Source organism: Penicillium macrosclerotiorum (genome assembly GCF_028827735.1).
Source record: "Penicillium macrosclerotiorum strain IBT 26536 chromosome Unknown utg000010l_segment0_segment0, whole genome shotgun sequence".
Lineage (NCBI taxonomy): Eukaryota > Fungi > Ascomycota > Eurotiomycetes > Eurotiales > Aspergillaceae > Penicillium > Penicillium macrosclerotiorum.
In genome coordinates this window covers 3,210,846-3,228,824 of record NW_026643089.1, presented here as the reverse complement: position 1 = coordinate 3,228,824, position 17,979 = coordinate 3,210,846, and the positions used below count along the sequence as shown (strand labels likewise).

The 17,979-nt window shown below is 48.2% G+C and overlaps 5 protein-coding genes across 5 annotated transcripts; 3 read left to right on the top strand and 2 right to left on the bottom strand.

The window, feature by feature from the left end:
* Positions 1-3,839: 3,839 nt before the first annotated feature.
* On the bottom strand, positions 3,840-4,284 carry N7462_010758 (succinate dehydrogenase assembly factor 3; the record flags this gene model as incomplete). Its single annotated transcript, XM_057082472.1, has 3 exons — positions 3,840-3,928; positions 3,987-4,086; positions 4,210-4,284. 3 exons carry the CDS (start codon positions 4,282-4,284, stop codon positions 3,840-3,842), a joined length of 264 nt encoding a protein of 87 aa, XP_056929512.1.
* A 554-nt stretch (positions 4,285-4,838) lies between these two features.
* N7462_010757 (S-adenosylmethionine-dependent methyltransferase) lies at positions 4,839-5,666 on the top strand (the record flags this gene model as incomplete). Its single annotated transcript, XM_057082471.1, has 1 exon — positions 4,839-5,666. The coding sequence occupies one exon, from the start codon at positions 4,839-4,841 to the stop codon at positions 5,664-5,666; it is 828 nt and encodes a 275-aa protein (XP_056929511.1).
* A 3,944-nt stretch (positions 5,667-9,610) lies between these two features.
* Positions 9,611-10,203, bottom strand: N7462_010756 (mRNA splicing protein SMD1; the record flags this gene model as incomplete). The annotated part of the gene is made up of 3 exons (XM_057082470.1): positions 9,611-9,915; positions 10,037-10,086; positions 10,190-10,203. 3 exons carry the CDS (start codon positions 10,201-10,203, stop codon positions 9,611-9,613), a joined length of 369 nt encoding a protein of 122 aa, XP_056929510.1.
* Positions 10,204-13,544: 3,341 nt separating this feature from the next.
* N7462_010755 (uncharacterized protein) lies at positions 13,545-14,533 on the top strand (the record flags this gene model as incomplete). Its single annotated transcript, XM_057082469.1, has 5 exons — positions 13,545-13,599; positions 13,652-13,874; positions 13,946-14,017; positions 14,091-14,147; positions 14,173-14,533. 5 exons carry the CDS (start codon positions 13,545-13,547, stop codon positions 14,531-14,533), a joined length of 768 nt encoding a protein of 255 aa, XP_056929509.1.
* Positions 14,534-14,958: 425 nt separating this feature from the next.
* On the top strand, positions 14,959-17,826 carry N7462_010754 (uncharacterized protein; the record flags this gene model as incomplete). The annotated part of the gene is made up of 1 exon (XM_057082468.1): positions 14,959-17,826. The coding sequence occupies one exon, from the start codon at positions 14,959-14,961 to the stop codon at positions 17,824-17,826; it is 2,868 nt and encodes a 955-aa protein (XP_056929508.1).
* Between the last annotated feature and the right edge of the window lie 153 nt (positions 17,827-17,979).

Below are 17,979 nucleotides of genomic sequence, written 5' to 3'. Positions count from 1 at the left end.
CTATACGGATGCCGTGCGTATATCAAGAGACAGAGTATACCGCATAGTGATAAGATAGCATCGAGAATAGAGACTAGTTATATAGTTAGCTATACCGTATCGAATATCTAGCGTATTTAGATACCGTAAAGAGGACTCGTACGGGACGCGAGAGATATTGTATTTAATAAGAAGGTCTTCTATAACAAGAAGCAGGATACCGTTAAGCCTGTGGATATGTTAGAACGACTTCCTATTTTAGAAATTGATAAAGCTGAAGAGGATAAGGATAAAGCATCAAAGCTAATAGAGATATCTAATATCTAGGAGATACAAACTAAGCAAACTAATTCTAGTTCAACTAATTAGGAGGCAGGATTTAGTTATAGTAAACGCTCGTAGCAAATAGGCCGAGAGCGTACGCTAGAAGAGCAACTTATATACGACCTTACGGCCTCACTCCTAACACCTTAATCTATTATCCACTATTCTTCTCTATCTCTAAATCCTTCAAATCTATCACAGTAAGCTATAGAAACATTATCAGTATCACCAGAACCACCGCAAACAATACTAGGAGCATTTTCCCCGATCGAAAACGAGCCAGAATCGACTAAGAACGATACCGAGCGAGCTCTAAGAGACATCGTGGGAGATATAACCTCAGAAAACGTCGTGTAAAGGAAGCAGGAAGCGAAGAGTACGCTTCGAGGATAACTTTGTTACTTATCTAGCTGTTAACGATGATAGTAACGATAGAGATACACCTTAGACACTAGCTGTATTCGCTATAGCTCTTTATCAAAGCCGGATCGACCAACCAAGATACTACCGAGATAAGCTATTGCTAGAGCCTCGAGGATAGAAAGAGATAATAAACTATCTATTTAGAGACGGCTTCTTGTAAGCTGCAAATAATAAAATCAAGATGCTGGAAGATAAAGGAACGTACGAGATCGTACGACGTCCGAGTAACACTAGGAAGCAGATTCTTCTATTGAAATAGGTGTTTATATACAAATACAACAGCGATAGATATCTTAAGAAGCTGAAGGCTCGGATCTATGTCCGTGGAGACCTTCAAACTATAACTACCGAGGAGAAGTACTTAGCTACACTAGCTATTCGAACCGCTAGGGCAGTACTCTCTCTTATTGTAGTATTTAACCTTAATACTCGGCAATTTAACGCCGTTAACGTATTCTTGAATAGTCTACTCGATAAGGAAGTCTATACTAAGTTACCGGAAGGCTTCGGCCGCGCAGGGCTTAGTTGGAAGCTTAAGAAAGCACTTTACGGGCTACGTAAATCTCCTCGACTATAGCAGAAGGAAGCAAGTCGTGGAATAAGACAATATAGATTTGAAGTCGTATAGGATAACCTTTATATGCTCGTCGACGACGGCATTATCATTATCTTCTATGTTAACGACATAATTATCGTGAACCACCCTTTACAGCGCGAACAGGTAAAGAGAGTGTACTAGGCACTCCACCGTTAATAGGAGCTGCGTAATATAGGAGAAGCTTCATAGTTCCTTAGGATTAGGATCATTCGAGATAGATCACAGAAGGCACTCTGGCTCTGTTAAGATTCCTATATCTCCGCTATAGCTACCCGATATTATCTTACCGACGGCAGGAAGCCTGCTGTACCACTACCTATATAAACGCTTACTAAATATATAGGAACAGCTAATTATCACAGAGTCAAAGAATACTAAGAGAAGGTAGGAAGCGCCTAATACGCGACAACAATATCTAGACTAGATACCGCTAAAGCGACAGCTACACTCGCTTAATTCCTTAAGAACCCCGGACTAGAACACCTCGCCGCTATAAACCAAGTTATTACATACCTCTATCATACTCGCTCTCTCGCTATTGCATACCGGCTACGCAACGACGCTAACTCGGAAGCTGTAAGCTTCGCTAGCGATATATCATTCGCCGACACACAGGATCGCAAGAGCTCGCAGGGGTATATCGGGACAATATTTAGAGGACCGGTTAACTAGAAGGCTAGCAAGCAAAAGACGGTAACAACTAGCACTACCGAAGCAGAACTACTTGCTATATCGGAAGCCGCTCGTTCAATTGCGATATAGAAGCGCCTATACAAAGCAATTAGATTCGATCCTCAACATCCACTCACTATCACTTGTGATAACTAGCAGACGCTCGGACTATTAACGAAGGAGACGCCTCTCCTAAAGACCAAGCTCCGACATGTTGATATTCATCAGCACTAGTTAAGGCAGGAGGTTCAGGCACAACGTGTTGCCGTTAGATAGGTCGAGTCGAAGGACATGATTGCTGATAGCCTCACTAAGAGCCTTCCCCGGCAGCGACATAAAGCATTCGTCAACCAGCTCGGGATGGAAGACATTGAAACGCTGTTGGAGATTTCCTAAATAGGAAATAGAGGTTGATTCGTGGAGACGCCGGAAATCGAAGATTTGGAAGATTGTGAAATCGCCTATCCCTAGGGGGTGTGTCGAGAAGGAAGACTGCATAATACGGGCGAGACCCACATATCTCCATGCGCGTCAGGATATTACAGGGATACTCGATTTGCTACGTGTTTTGTATGGTATCCCGGGTATACTCGGAACCCAGCGCCGTAACACGCTAGACAGCGAGGTAGGGGATATTCAACATTCCCCCGCCCATACACTTAGATAGTTCAGTCACCCAATACATCACTATATTGAGCATCTCGTTCCATTGGATCCTAGCTTTCCTAGCCGATACCGTATCCTACTATATTGACAGGTAATCCTATTGTATGACAACTTGAATTCGAAGGCTAACCGTTGAGTCAAATGAGGACTATGATATTATGTTAGGGAGTCTGAATTCAGATACTTAGCTTCAATCCTTGTACTACTTGTAAGATACCTTGTTAAATTGAGGAAGTATTCTAAGTCCTTCGTACGATGGCTTCGTCTGATTTTCATTCTGACAAATATACCCTTGGGTGGTTATAAATCTGGGTTGATTTATTTCACAGTCGAGATAAGTAGAAGAAACTGTACATTCCAAAATCGAGCATAGAAGAGTCTTGAGAAGTTGCAAGCATGAGTAAACCGAATGTTTAGCAAACAAGTTTTCTCAATGCTCGGAAACTGCCAGCTGGAGCCAAATTCAGAAAATTCTTATATATCTTGTCAAATACCACCAACTCTGGACTGGCAGTACTTGAAACAACTCAAATACAGCTATCTATATTTTTAACAGGGTGCAGAAATAGCATATTTCTCAGGGCCAGCTTCATCACCGGTGCACGGCCGCTTGATTCCAAAGCCAAGAATCTCTCGCACAAGCTCCGAGGGGAAGCGATAGTACTTTGTTGCATGGGAAGAACAGGACCACTTTAAGATTGAAAGCTACCATTCAATTTGGGCGTGTCAAGTGTGATGAGGGCATGACATCCCATTAACCGGCTCACCTGTCTGCTGCTCTGCTGTCATGGTAAGGCCAAATTTAGAAAGTAGAAATCCTATATTGACAATAACTCCGCCGAGAAGGGTGTTTTATGAACTCTGGTATGAGAATTGGCAGATAAAAAAAAAGATTAGTGCAACCAGAAGCACAATGCCTTGTATTTTGCAGTAACTTAGTATATATACAGAGAGGCCTGGCAAGCATCGAGAGATGCCCGCATCTCCCAACCACTGTACCTCAATTTTCGATTGAAGAAATCAAGAAGGGCCTGATCACTTTCACCATGTCAGGATTTTGGCCAGTAATTGGTGGGTCGTCACCTCCATAGCCCAGAGGAATACGTTGCCATCACGCCAGGGAAACCACAAACTTCCGCCTTCGAAACAGCAATTCTATTCCCCTTTTTTTTCTTCATTATTTCTGGCCTTCGCCTTCACCATCACCCCCAGCCTCGGGGTTCCGAATAGCCTGCATCAGCTCAAAAAGCTGACCAATTTGCTGGTCTGATGAAATTCCAAGTCAGTATTTCCAACGGGTTCACTTGGGGGATGAGACCCATACCACTCAGCTTGTCTATTTTAGACTTGTCAAGCTTCTCTCCAGCCCAATTATCGCCTTCCAGTTTCTGCGCATACAGCTGCCACTCAGTCAAGAATCCAATCTGTCATTTGTTCGCATCAGTCATGTCCATTCCATCTACAGCTGTGATTTTTCCCCCCAGCCACCCCTTTCATCTTTTTTTGGCTCGCCAGCTCAATCTCCTAAGATATGACCAAAGACCTACGATATGCAATGGGTTTTCCGCATTCCGGTGTGCCCGAAATTCCTTCTTCACGTATGAATCGCCGAGGACGCGCATTTCCGGGTCAAGTTTGCGATGGACGCGCAGGACGCGGCGGTACAGCTGCAGCGGGGGAGAAGGGCGAGGGCTTCGCTCAAGCTAGATTTCGAGCCGATTGAGGCCGGCGTGGCCATGAGCAGACGGTGGGCAAGACGCATTGTTGCTGGGATTCGCGGTAATCAAAGGTCAGAGATCAGAACGAAATGACATAATTTCCGAAGGCATTTCTGGAAATGCCGAAAGGCGGCGAGTCAGCGGAGCGAATCAGCGGATCGGCTTATTTCGGGAGGGGAGCTTTTGCCCTTTTCCCGCTCACGACGCCGCAACTTTGGTACTGGAATCGCTGAGATACATGATTAGGTCTGGAAGGTGTTTTACATTTGACATTGAGGTTCTCAAGCTCCATCTCTCTTGTGATAAGAATATATCGGCAGTCCATACTTGCGCAGCCTCTCCGAGGGTCAAGATATCAACTGCAGCCTCTTTTTTGCTTCGTGGGGGAAAATATACAACAATAGGAAGAGACAAAAAAACCAAAGACTCTTTTTGCATCCGAAAAGAAAGCCTATGAGATGCTGCCTACACCCGATACTTCGCATGTCTCCTTTGACACCATCTACGAGCCATCGGAGGACTCATATCTGTTTCTGGATACCCTCTCTTCACCATCAGAATCAAAATGGCTGTCAGAAAGATTCAAAAAAGGCAGTCTCACATCGCCGGAACTGAATCCTGATCCTGTACCATTGGTTGTGGAGGCTGGGACAGGGTCTGGCGTGGTTCTCGGATTCGTGGCAGCGCAATCACAAGAGATCTTTGGGCGCCGTGATATTCTCACATTAGGGACCGATGTGAACCGCAATGCTTGCCTAGCCACCCGTGAAACTGTCACAAGCGCAATAAAATTACAACAACAAAGTCAGCCATCCTCCAACAAAGATATCACCAACGCGAAAAGTGTCTATATCTCCTCGCTAGCTGGTGATCTCTGCACGGCGTTGCGCCCAGGCAGTGTTGACGTCCTCCTTTTCAATCCTCCTTACGTCCCAACTGAGGACTTGCCACGTTTACCAACGGCGGCAGAGAATGATCCTGCAGAAACACAAGCTCTGTCTCGGTCGGCGAAGTTTGAGAGTGATTCGTACTTCCTGTCACTCACATATGCTGGTGGCGCCGATGGTATGGAGACAACCAACCGGTTACTAGATGCTATCCCTGATATACTATCTCCCCGTGGAGCTGCCTATGTACTGCTCTGCAAGCAAAACCGGCCCGACGAAGTGAAGGAGCGGATCCGTGCCTGGGGCGGATGGAACGCCGAGACCGTTGGCTCGAGTGGAATGCAGGCAGGCTGGGAGAAGTTGGTCATCATTCGCATCTGGAGAAACGATACCAACTGAGAGGCGGATTTTTTGAATCTTATGCTATTGAAATTCCATATTTTCACTTCTGGGTTGGCGACTAAGTTGAAATTCCGTGCAAGGTTGACCTGGATACATCATCCACATGCCGGATCCCGGAGTTGAACATCTCCCATACCCCAAGTACTACTGAGAAAATCAAACTAGAGGTTGAAATAATGAGTTATTTCAGTATCTAGTCAAGAAGAGGCGAAGGTCGAATAGACTCGCGGCCGGTGGCGAAGGAAAACGCATACTGGTGCAATCGCTGAAGACTTCGTGTTTCGGAAGAGACATGGTTCTGTAACCTGCGTCTCATCGGACGGCATGGCTTTCTCTCATCCTATCGGGGAGACCGAGATTGGCAGCCCCAATTGCCCCAACGTCACACGAGTTTTTTTTTTTTTTTTTTGCGCTGGGCAGCGGCATTATTCCTATTTGCTTGCCCATTCAAGATACGTTCCCTGACACCCGACCATGACCTGGACCCCCGAATGCCACAACCCCAAATAGTGTATCATGAAACAAGTTCCCTTCCCCCCATCTTTTTACCACTAGTCATACTGTGTATATACAATGGGCCCCTTTGTGGGGACCTTCACCGTGAACGCTCCAAGGGATGAAGGATTCCATACGGAGTACAGGTGGGCGCATTTGGAATATTACTTCTCCTGGATCAACACATGGATCATCCTCTTGAAGAATCCTTCGCCCGAGAACAATGACAAGGCACAAACCAGAAATGTCATCATTTAAATTAAAAATCCAACACTCCTATCGTGAATATCAATATGATAGGACTGGTCGAGTGGAGACGGCTTCGCCACCTAAGTGTTGGTATTAGATGTAGATCTATATTGCCAGGAACAGTCGAGAAAATGGTAAGGTAAATAGGAAAATTAATTTTATTGCCTCAAGCATTCGCTATTGGAATTTTTAGAGGTTTTTTTGGCTTCTGGCCCCTTTGTTTCGGTCTTTCGGCATCCGGACCCGCGCCCGTAGGGTGCCCCATAGATGCCGTGTACAGGAACGAGACCAGTCTGCATGGCGTAGTTAGCTTAGCCCCCGCATGAGGTGGCATTGGGCACTCTAGGTTCGGAGTATTGTGGACGTTGTTGCGTCGACAAGTCAGGCCAGGGCTACCCCGAGCCCTCTGTCTAAACCATTCCAATTCTGCCGGTCATGACTCGCGCGACATCATCCTCCTCGCGTGCATAGTATTACGCTAGGCACCCGGGAAACGGATCTTCTGGGTCTTCCCAAGGTTTGAAGATCAATCTACAGCGGTCCATTAGACTTCGTTCGTTGGAACAACATGGTTATTTGGCCAAGTGCCGTGATCAATCTTGTTCGGTACCAACCCCTGTCAGCACAGGCGCACAAAGGAATTTAAATGGCTCGTTTTGACTCGCGCCAATGACTTTCAGAGCTTGGAGAAGAAGCTGAGAATGATGGAATGAAGTGGCCTATGAGGACCGGCTCACAGGAGGTTTTTGCAAACTGCGATCGACACGTGCGTCAGCAGCAACCGAGTATGAAACCCTTTGAAACCTGCTCCTCGATTCGGCCTTATATTATTTGGGGCGTATGCCAAGTAGACGTGTCCAAATTGAAATGGAAATAGAAAACTTGACCAGGAATATGATCTTCAGAGACCTAACTGGGGTATCTAAAGGCTCTCGGACTTGCTAGCTGGAAGTGGTAGGCTCCCGAACGCTTATTGATCCGGTTTTTCTTTGCGTAAAGCAAAGATTGAAGGTACATATGTCGTGAAACTATTTCTGTCAAAATGCCAGAAGGGCGAACTATTCATATCTGAAGGGAAGAATAGTGAAGGGCTACGGCTCGTATCCACCTTGTTGCCTTGGGCCAAGGTCATCACTGTTCTCCGCCCTCCCCGTTGTTTTTGTCAAAATATCAATAAAAGGGAGAATATCGAGCTTTTGAATGAAGGCATAAAAAATTGCATCGCAAATGACTGCAATTTTCATCATGATATCCCATGAAATCCAGCGTTCTCCAGCGCTCGTCTCGGTGTGGGCCTGCAAAATCGACGGTCGATTGCTCCGAATGGCGGTCTTCGGTAATTGTAATTAATACAACACCTGTGCCAAGAACACACCCAACGATGCATGGACCCCGAATAAGACCAGGATTCGCTAGCGACTGTCAAGCCTTGCTCTTTTCAGGATGCGAGTGCGAGGTCGATCTCGGCTTGGGGCGTTGGGGAATTAAGCGGGCCCCCATCCCGGCACGACCAGATTTGACAAGGATAATAAGAAACATTGAATTAGACTTATTAAATGGAGCGTTGGATCTCAAAAATATACCCGTTTCGTGGATAAGGCAACATGTGTGAGACGCATTATTGAGCTAGCGAGCGTGTTGGTTAGTTGGCTGGTTAGTTGGTTGTGGCCCCCGGGGCCTTGGGACTATGAAGACGCCGGCCCTCCGAGGAAACGGTGGCAAGTGGATTCTTCAATTCTCTGCAGTCCACAATCGTACCAATTAAGCAGGGACGCTCTTTTCTCCAGAATAGTATTAGTATAATTTGGGGTCGTTCGATCTACATCGACGGAAGGTCGGTAGCACAGGTCTCCACCATATTGAGGGAGTAGAAAATCTTGTTCAGTGAAACGAAGAGACTAGCGGGAAGATAAGCATTTAATATAGACGTAAGGGTAGTCGATAATCTCTTCCATGGTAGCTTTATGCCTGCAAAATCAAAGTACGTGCTTATATCTCGATTCGAGTTTTATCAGTGCATTATCTCATACCCGCCGGGATCACCGCAGGCGGGTCGATACCAAGAGGGGCCGGGTCCAACCCCAGGATCGGAAAGCAGATCGTCGAAAAGGCAACTAATATTTACCGTTAGGGTAAAAGGAGCTGGACAACCACGCAGTTAGCCGAAAGTACGTAAAGAATTCGCTTTCGCCAAAGCGCCTCGCAAGCCTACATCCAATAGGCAGGGTGGGCGGTTACAGGGATGTGTCCCATAGGGCAACTCTTGAAGCCCCCGGGGCGAGTAGGGTCGATTGTTTAACTGGTTGATGGGACATTCAAGGAAGACTGAAGTTGGCTGGGAGTGGCTGTGTGACCCCTTCGGTATTGGTCTAGGTTACTCCGTGTGAACAAATGCAGAATAGAAACAGCAGGGAGGGGGCAGCACTCGGCGTTCGCGTTTTCGAGACCATTCTCATAGGGTTCTCGGAGAAGCCGGCGTCGATCCCGTACAGTCAACAACATCGGTGTTTGATCTGCCCCCAGCACCGGTCACACGTGGCGGCATAATGCAGGGGTCCAAATCTTGCAACTCCAACATATGCATGCTCCGTGATCGAGGGTCTCCATCGCAAACATTTGGTAACCCCTCTCAGGCCGTTAGCATACCTGGACTGCTAATTAGGAAGGCTAATTAGGGCAAGATGCACACCGTATGCTTGCCATCACGTGCTCTAGCCACATCAATGGTTCCAAGTTTAGAAGTAACTGGTTGGACCGGTGCCGAGTAGTCTCATCGATACTTGACTGGAAAATATGGAATTATGACTACGGTATTTATGGATCTGCTATCCAAAAGCCATCCGTTCTATCCATCTGAAGAACTGAGAATCACGAACAAGCATGATTTGCTGGTCCTTCAGATCTAGGCAATCTATTTGGCGCGATGTTTCAACAGAGATCTGGCATAAAGCTGTTACAAATCTCGCCTACGCCAGACTAGATCAAGGAAAGACAAGACACGGAGATAACCAGGAAATCGAAGAAGAGAAAAAAATGGACATTGCTTTTCTTTCACCTTCCAAAATATGAAAGAGCCCCAGGGTAACGGTATTTGAGAGATCCCATGATCATGCAAAGTGAAAAAGAAACCAGATATTTCGGAAGACAGATAAAAACGCCAGTCTGTACTCTCAGAAAGAAAGGGAGAAAAAAGAAGTTTAGAATCCACGGCCCCGCCCACGGCCACCACGGCCACCACGACCACGACCCCGGGGGCCACCACGGCCACCCCGCCCACGATCCGCCTCCTTGCGGGCTTTGTTCTTTGGCTTGGGGGCGTCGTCGACAAGAAGAGTATCCAGCGGCAAGCTGTCCGGCAGGATGTAATAGCGGATGGTGGAGCCACGAATATTAATGGTATCGAGCGAAATGGGGTCACGGCCCTTGGGGGTCATCTTGACGGTTCGGAGAGAGGTGTTCATCTGCGGAGAGACAGAGGTGATAGTTCCATGGAGAATTGTGCCTGTGAAGTGAACAATTAGTGTCAGGCTCAATGTTGGATCCGGTATTGTTGGGCGCATCCGGAGACCAGGCAGTTTGGCGGTGAAAGGGGGGACGAAAGGAGCTTGATCAGCTATACTTACCATTTTTGAGCTCAATGGTCACTGTCTCGTTGGCGCATTTCATTAAAAACCTGATGAATAAGTCAGTTGGTAGCTCTAAAAAGACATTTCTCGTTCCTTGATGGCGCGTGTCGCTGCTGGCTGCTGGCCGCACAACTTTGGGGCGATGCTTACCGGACAAGCTTCATGATGGGCGATTCCACTTTAGGTGCGAAATTATGCGGAATTGTCGGGTTCAGATCCAATCGTGGCCAGGTTTGGTGGGGGGAAGTCCGTGGGCAGACGCGGATGATGATGCTGTCGGATTACAGTGCAGAGTTGACATAGGTCATGTGATCCGACGATGTAATTTCTAGCACGTGATCTTGCTGAAACAAGGCCATCAAGCACAAGCCTCAGGAGACGCTCTCGTTGCACTCTTTTGACATCTACCATTTGCGCTGTTAATGACTGTAAAGATTCCAATTGCTAATATTGGCAATATTAGTGTCTGTTATCATTGGTCATTAATAATTGGTTCTCCATTAGTTATACTCCAGGTATTGACTAAGACCCGGCACAATAATATATTTCTAGCCAAGATGTTCTATAAGGGAAACCAAGGGGCCACGCAAGACATCATCGGAGATATTCGGTAGCTGACCACCTCTTTTATCTTGCTACTAACAAATCTATATGGTCTCATAGAAATGCTGTCGGTAGCTTTCTGGGCCCAGAATGCTCCACTAGAATATATATGTACGGACAGCTGCTCGGTTAGACGAGTTGAGTCGGATTTATTAAGTACACCTCTGCCTTGAGTGACGCAGAAAAAGTGAAGTCAGAGCACCAACAGTCCTGCTGTAGTCTCTGCCCCACTAGGTGATTTCAGGCGAATGAATGAATGGTCATCTAGGCTGGCCCGTCCCTACTGACGCATCATTGCGTCCAGAGCCCTTGGGCCTCCAATCACGACGCTTTCCAGGTTTATGGGCTCAGCACAACCACTAGAAATCTACCATCCTTGTACGAGCTTAGAGTGCCTTTCCTACTTTGTAAGTCCTTAAAAGTTAGGACGTGCATCAGCTTGACTAAGGTCTTCATAGTGAGATAAGCAAGGCCCTTCAAAAGCCGGAAGCCCGATGGAAGCCCAATAAAGTCTCATTCTTGTGGGCTTGATATGGCGTGGCTTTCTTAAAAGACACAAGGCTCAGTGGAGAGACAAAGTCAGCGTGAGCTAACCGTGCGCGGTCCGATTGACTTTGCATGAGTCGGGAAGAACCGTTCACGAGCGATCCAATTAGATTCCATGGAGCCTTGAGAGGGTAAGATTTGCAATGCACCCAAATGCAGAGACACATGGCATATGGCCGAAATGATTGCGGATCCCGGGACGCCCTGAGTGTGGAGATTTGTCGATCCGGTGACTCGCGAAGGAGTCTCGGAGGCGCCGCGATGTCGGATCTCTTTCTATGGTTGTGCGGTGCGGCATACCTCCCTCCCCCTCTCTATTATTATTCATTTTTGAGAATCATGAACCCTAAGAATGGCTTTCTCGTTAAGCCCTTGACTCGCACTCAGCACGGTCGTCGGTTGACCCTTACCATGTCGGCTCCACTTTAGCGTCCGACGGGTCGTCGCAACAACACAGGCGGCCCAATATACCGGAAAGAAAAACCGATTTGTGGCTTTCCTCCCCAGGATGTTAAAGCTGCAATCCCTGTTCAATGACCATTCTCGGTATTCTACATTCGGAATCCTGGCATGAAAATCATTTAGGGTAATAATCTCATCGTTCACCGTCATTTGTTCATGTACGTTTATTGAGTATGGAAATTTATACCTTGAGGATCATCAAGTCCCTACAGGGGGATTCTGATTCCAGAGAACGTTGTTCACAAGCATATTCTCCATGTCTCTCTTATTAGATTTCAAAGAATCTCCCAGGCTTCTCCTGGATCCGTACACCAAATATACGACCTGATGATCTGGACATCTTTTTTTCCAACGGTTCGTTTGTGGGGGCCGAAACAGAAGCCAAAAAAGCAAATCAAAGCAAAGAGGTCTAGGGCCGGAAACATCCCCCGTCAGACTTTTTTCCTTTTCCTAATGTTGATTAATTAATATTATTTTCTTTAGCGGCCGTATCACATCCCGGCGCGAAGTGATGGGGACTAGGTCTTAACGGAATTTACTGAACTGCTTGCCAGCCACCCAGCGACGCCGGCGTCATGGCCCCCAATCGTCCGGTCTGCCCCATTTGCTCTATGGGGCTAAAAGCCCACTCTGCCCAGACCCGAAAGCTCATCTATGCCGTTCAGGATCAATACGTCCTGCCCCCCAGACCGAATTCCCCTGGTACGAGCGAATGCCCCAAAATAGGCTTCGACTTAGGAACGGACATTTTGGTGTCAGTTGTGGGGGTCCAGCACAAAACCCCGTCAGACTGCCTTTTCCTTCGTGTGTTAGTTCTACTGTTTGGCCCACTCATTGAAGAAGGTCATAAGATCTTACGTTGTTCCCTTAGTTATTCAAGTCGAATGAGATAGGTAATGGTTACAGCATATCCTTTGTAGTAAAGACACTGCGATTGAAAGGGTAAATGACCGTGACCAACACAAGTGCGTTTCAGACGACTAACTCGCCTACTTCTGAGTTGCCCGCAAACCGCCTTAACCCCATTGGCAGCGAAGTTCTAGAAGCTCGCCTTGCTGGCCTTCCAGTGGGCCATTACCAGCGTTGGGTACGCCGGTCTTTCGATCCATGATTGCGGGGGCTTGAATCTGGGTAACGCCCTGCTCATCCGGTTTGAACAGTCGTTTTAAAAAAAACTTCGTTGCGCCCGTCGCGTAGTTCGAATGCTATTTCCTGGAAATCAACCCCCTCTTCTGTTAATGTTGGATCCTTGCTTCGAGAAGGCTATTCTCTGTATGTTTGCCCGTTCACGTTTTTTCACTATTGCCGCCCCTCCCCCTATGATCACTGGCCCCTCCGGCCCCCTTCCACTATCCTAGTGTAGTCCGACGCTAGGTCCATTTGACCTAGAAGTCAAATTGGAGATGTCTCCCAGGAAAAGAAGCTCACAGTATCCTTCTTCTCACCCCAGGAATTACGCCGATCCATCCAAAGGTCCAGCCTCTTTCCCCGACCTTGAGTGCCTACCTTCAGAGATCGAGTCTGTACAGGAATCATATTTTCGGCAGGAAATCTTTCCATTTTCAACATCTTCTGGGTCCCTTCCGAGTCCTGTGTTAAGTCTGCAAAACGAGCCCCAGTCTGAAACAACTTTTCCAGACTCTCTTCACCCCAATAGTTCCTCTTCTATTTCATTAAGTCGACGCGCCACTCCTTCCGGTTCTATTGTGAATCCGGACTTGCCACTTCCGGGACACGATACTGAATCACCTTTTGACGGTGTCAATTGTAAGGAACAGTTGACAAGAGAACAAGTCGAGTAAGTACCTAGTTAACCCTTCGTCCTTTGAAACACCCAGTAAATTGGCCGTAGCGCTAACCGAAGCTCCCCAGCCTTGATATCACATCATACCCTATGTCAGTAGCATCAGGCGCATACTTCGCTGGCCCGATGCAGCCAAACTCTCAATGTAAAGATGCTCGCACTGTATAATGATGAAATGCTCTGCTAACAGCAAGAAGCGTATACTTGGGCGAACCGCCCCTTTCAACCACTGCAACCCCCGTCGGGTCATTTGAACCAGCAGTTTTCACCCTCACACTCATACCCGTCTTCAGGGTATCCCGTTGGATACAACGGCCAGCATGGTGGGCCACTACCCAGCTATAACCATGAGTCATCGGTCACGCCATCATACTTACCTGGAGCGCCTGGAAGCGCTCCACGCCATAATGTATCTCGCAGGTATGTATGCAAGGACCCTGAATCCAGAAGATGCGTTAATACGGATTTCTAACTCAGCACTTGCATCTTAGTCCACCAATAGGCCGTAACTATCACCCACAATCTGGCCCTGGTGCTCTCCCTGAGCAGCCTCTTATGAATTCGTGAGTATTCCCTACTCCTGTGAAATAATAGACCAGCTTCGAAGCAAAAGTAGCTAATACTAGTGCCTTGTAGCTCACCTTACATGATGAACCCGCCAGCATATTATCTTCCAGAAGCACCTCCTATTCCGTGAGTTTACAGGACGATTTTACAGCTCGCAAAAATCCATCATTGACATGAACTGCAGATCTTCTCATCCATCCTCCCTCAGCTCCCCTGCCCCTTCAATGGTCACTGAACCTGTATTTCCCCAACCAGACTCAGTATCTCACACAGAAGGTCCATCGCGCGTAATTAGTTCACGACCACGACCCCAGTGCTGGGACCACGGATGCAACGGACGCGAGTTCTCCACATTCAGTAACCTATTGAGACACCAGCGGGAGAAATCTGGAGTGGTTGCCAAGGCAGAGTGCCCTATATGTGGAGCGGTGTTTACTCGGACGACAGCGCGCAATATTCACGTTGCACAGGGGAAATGCAAAGGCACAGGTCGAGAGTCATCTGTGGAATGAAAAGGGTTCTGGTGCATATAAGGAGGATATCCGGGTGTTTAGTGTGTTTTCTTTCTCCGTTTTCTTTGTATACTCCCTGGTCGTTCCCTTTTCCTTTTCCTCTTCTATAAATAGAGCATTCTCTAGCGACATGCGGAGAATAATCGCTGAATCCTGCTATTCAATCCTTCTATTATTCTGTTCATATAGGGTTTCTGGTTTCCCACGTGGGGTGACTCCCACGTGATGCCTCAGGCGCGCCCGAGACTTGTGACTCAAGTCCACGCGAATCCCCGAATACAGCATAGTCAACTATCGCAACCTGCTCGGTGCAAGAATGCCTGCGTTCGTTTCTCTTGCTTTACGTTTGAGCTGGAAATCTTCGTCCTACCGAATACCTCTAATATCGGTGTGAATTGTGTAAAAATTATTTGTTAGCCGCGACTATGGCATCTATCTTTACCTATGACCCGGACCCGCCACGGGTTTCGTCTCCGTGGTCAACCTCGGGATCCTCGACTCCTCAAATTACCCCGAGTGGCAAGAGTGGCCTGGTGAATCGGATGCACCCGAACTCAGCTCTTGATCGTGCTGATCGTGCTGACCCAGACTTCTTGTCCGACTATGGCATTACCAAGCTCGAGCCGGAGCCCCAGGAGGGGCCGACAGAGTACAAGGTGCACCTGCTACTTCGCCCGCGCCGCCCTTATCTTTCCATGTCAACTGGCCATGTAGTCGCTGGGTCGTATCACTCCCGTGCAGGCATGACTTCGGCATCGTACTCGCCAACGAATCCCCAGGACGCAACCCCGAAGCCGATGCAGGCGAAATCCTTGCAGAGCCGCCAGCAACGGCTGCAAGGACTGACTACGCAACTGCTGTGGCGCTTGCAGCAGTCATCACCATTTCATTCCTCAACGACGGCGAGTCTAGTTGTCCCTGTGCTTCCCGATACAGCCCCTCAATTGGGTGTGCCTCCGAAACCCGTACGGCTGCTCCCTGGCCTGGAAGAAAGTCAAGGCGCCCTGTACGAAATTGGCGTGTCTGACGATGGTACATTTGTAGGACTCACCCAAGATGAACTCGATGAAAGTGTCACCAATCTCCAGGCTATGGCCGCGAGTTTGGGGTGCAAAGTTGAGATTCTTCGTCGGGTCATAGTTGGCAAATGCGAATGGACCGAGAACTTCACCGTACCAGCACAGCCAGACCAAAGCAAATGCCAATCTGAAAGTCTGTGGGTCGCAGAGGCTCTGGTATCTCCAGACTTGGATTACTATAATCTTTCGCCATCCCGAACCAAGCAGAGTGTCGGTGACGACTCACAGGAAGACATAGGCAACGGTCCCGAATCAGAAGAAGATTCGTCTCAAACAGAGCAAATACGAATCTCAATTACCGGTCCAAGTACTGCTGGAAAATCCTCTTTGCTGGGCGCTCTGACTTCTTCATCGCTTGATAACGGCCGAGGCAAGAGCAGACTGAGCCTTCTTAAACATCGACACGAGATTTCGTCCGGGATCACCAGCTCTGTCGCACAAGAACTGATTGGCTATACTGCTGATCTGCCTCCCACAGTCGTCAACTATGCCTCTGGAAATGTGGCGGCATGGGATGATATTCATGCCACGTCGCGTGGGGGTCGCTTGGCCTTCGTGTCGGATCTCCCAGGCTCTGTTCGATATCTGAAATCTACCCTCCGAGGCCTCATTAGTTGGGCTCCACATTATGTTTTGCTTTGCATTCCCGCCAATTGTGGCGATGAGATGTCAGAGGCCGAAGTAGGTGCTGAGCATCCTGCTGAAATCGATCTTTGTTTGGCGTATCTGGACCTTTGCCTGAAACTGGAAGTGCCGGTTCTGATCACCATTACTAAACTTGATGTGGCTTCGCGAGGAGGATTGCGAGAGAATCTTGCGAAAGTCCTGTCGGCACTCAAGGCAGCTGGCCGCACACCTGCAATGCTGCCTGCGACAGGGGACAAGTCGCTTGATCTTCAACAAATAAGTGCCTCTGATGGCACTGAAGTACAAACCGTCATCACGGCCGCCCAGGGGAAATTGTCTCATGCAGTTCCCATTATTCTCTCTAGTGCTGTCGATGGAACGGGCATCGGCAAGCTACATGGCTTTTTGCGATACTTGCCCATTCCTCCGCGCCTACCCCAAATGGATCTGAAGATCCCGAAATCCATCAATCAGAGCGATCATATCCCGGCGAATGTTTTCAATGTGGACGAGGTCTTCGCTATTCCACCGTCCAAAGTATACTCTATGTCAGATGACAAGGAGAGCCGCGAGAGACGTGGCATGGTTCTGTGCGGCCTTGTTCGTCACGGCAACATTGCCATTGGGGATGAATTGGCAATTGGGCCAATTCTAGTGGACACCTCCACTGACAGCGGTAACGACCCGGCTCCGTTGAGCCTGCTCTCTCGTAGCAGCGGGCCAGGACCCTCACACGAGTTCCCGGCGTCCTTTCTGCAAGGCATTCTATCAGGGAAAGACGCGACCTCGACTCAAGCGAAATGGCAGCGTGTCCGTGTCGTCAGCGTTCGCAATCTCCGACTCCCAGTCCGCCGCCTGAAACGAGACCAAGTGGGCACAATCGGAATCCAGCTCATTGTCTCTCCCGACAAGAGCCGACTCCCTCGTTTCAATCGTGTTCGAAAGGGCATGGTCTTGACAGACCTGCACACATCACTGGAACCAACAACTTCACTGTCATCAACACTTTCTTTGCCTTTCCACAACGGTTTCACGGCCACATTCTCGGCCTCGGAGTTCTCGGCGCCGAACTCACCTCCCCTCTTACTCGGGAGCAATGCCATTGCCTACATCGCGAACATCCGGACAACGGTCCGAGTAGTGTGCATGACGCTCGCAGATACAGACGACGAACCCGCGTCTCCGTCACCATCACCTTCACCGACAGAGCCGGAATTTTTCAGCTTCGACGGCGACGTCCAAGGTTCACCTGAGTGTGAACGATCTTTTAATGGGTTGAATACATCTCTCAGACCGGGGCTTTCTGCAACGGATTCGACTGCAGAGTCGCTCAAAGAAGATGTGAAAATCACGTTTGCTCTCGCGACATCCGTGGAGTGGGTCGAGTTAGGGTCTCAGGTACTTGTTATGCCGGGTATATCGATAACAGGCTCGTCTGGGGTTGCCGTGGCGCCTGCATCCGGAAATGCTGATGTCTCTGCTGATCCTGCATTCGGGCCGGTATCGATGTCTGGGTTGGAGGGGTTTGTGGGAAGGGTATGCGAGGTCATTCCTGGGATGGTTGGTGGGAGCAAGAGCGAGACTTGAAAAGGCGGAGATGTGAATGAAATTTTAGCTTGTTGACATATATTGCATTGGCGAGAATTGTTTTTTTTTTTTTGTTTTTTGATTCTTTCCCCCGGAGCATGTTTATAACAGTCTGTTTTTTGTGCATCTAGATATAGACGTTACGATAATTGA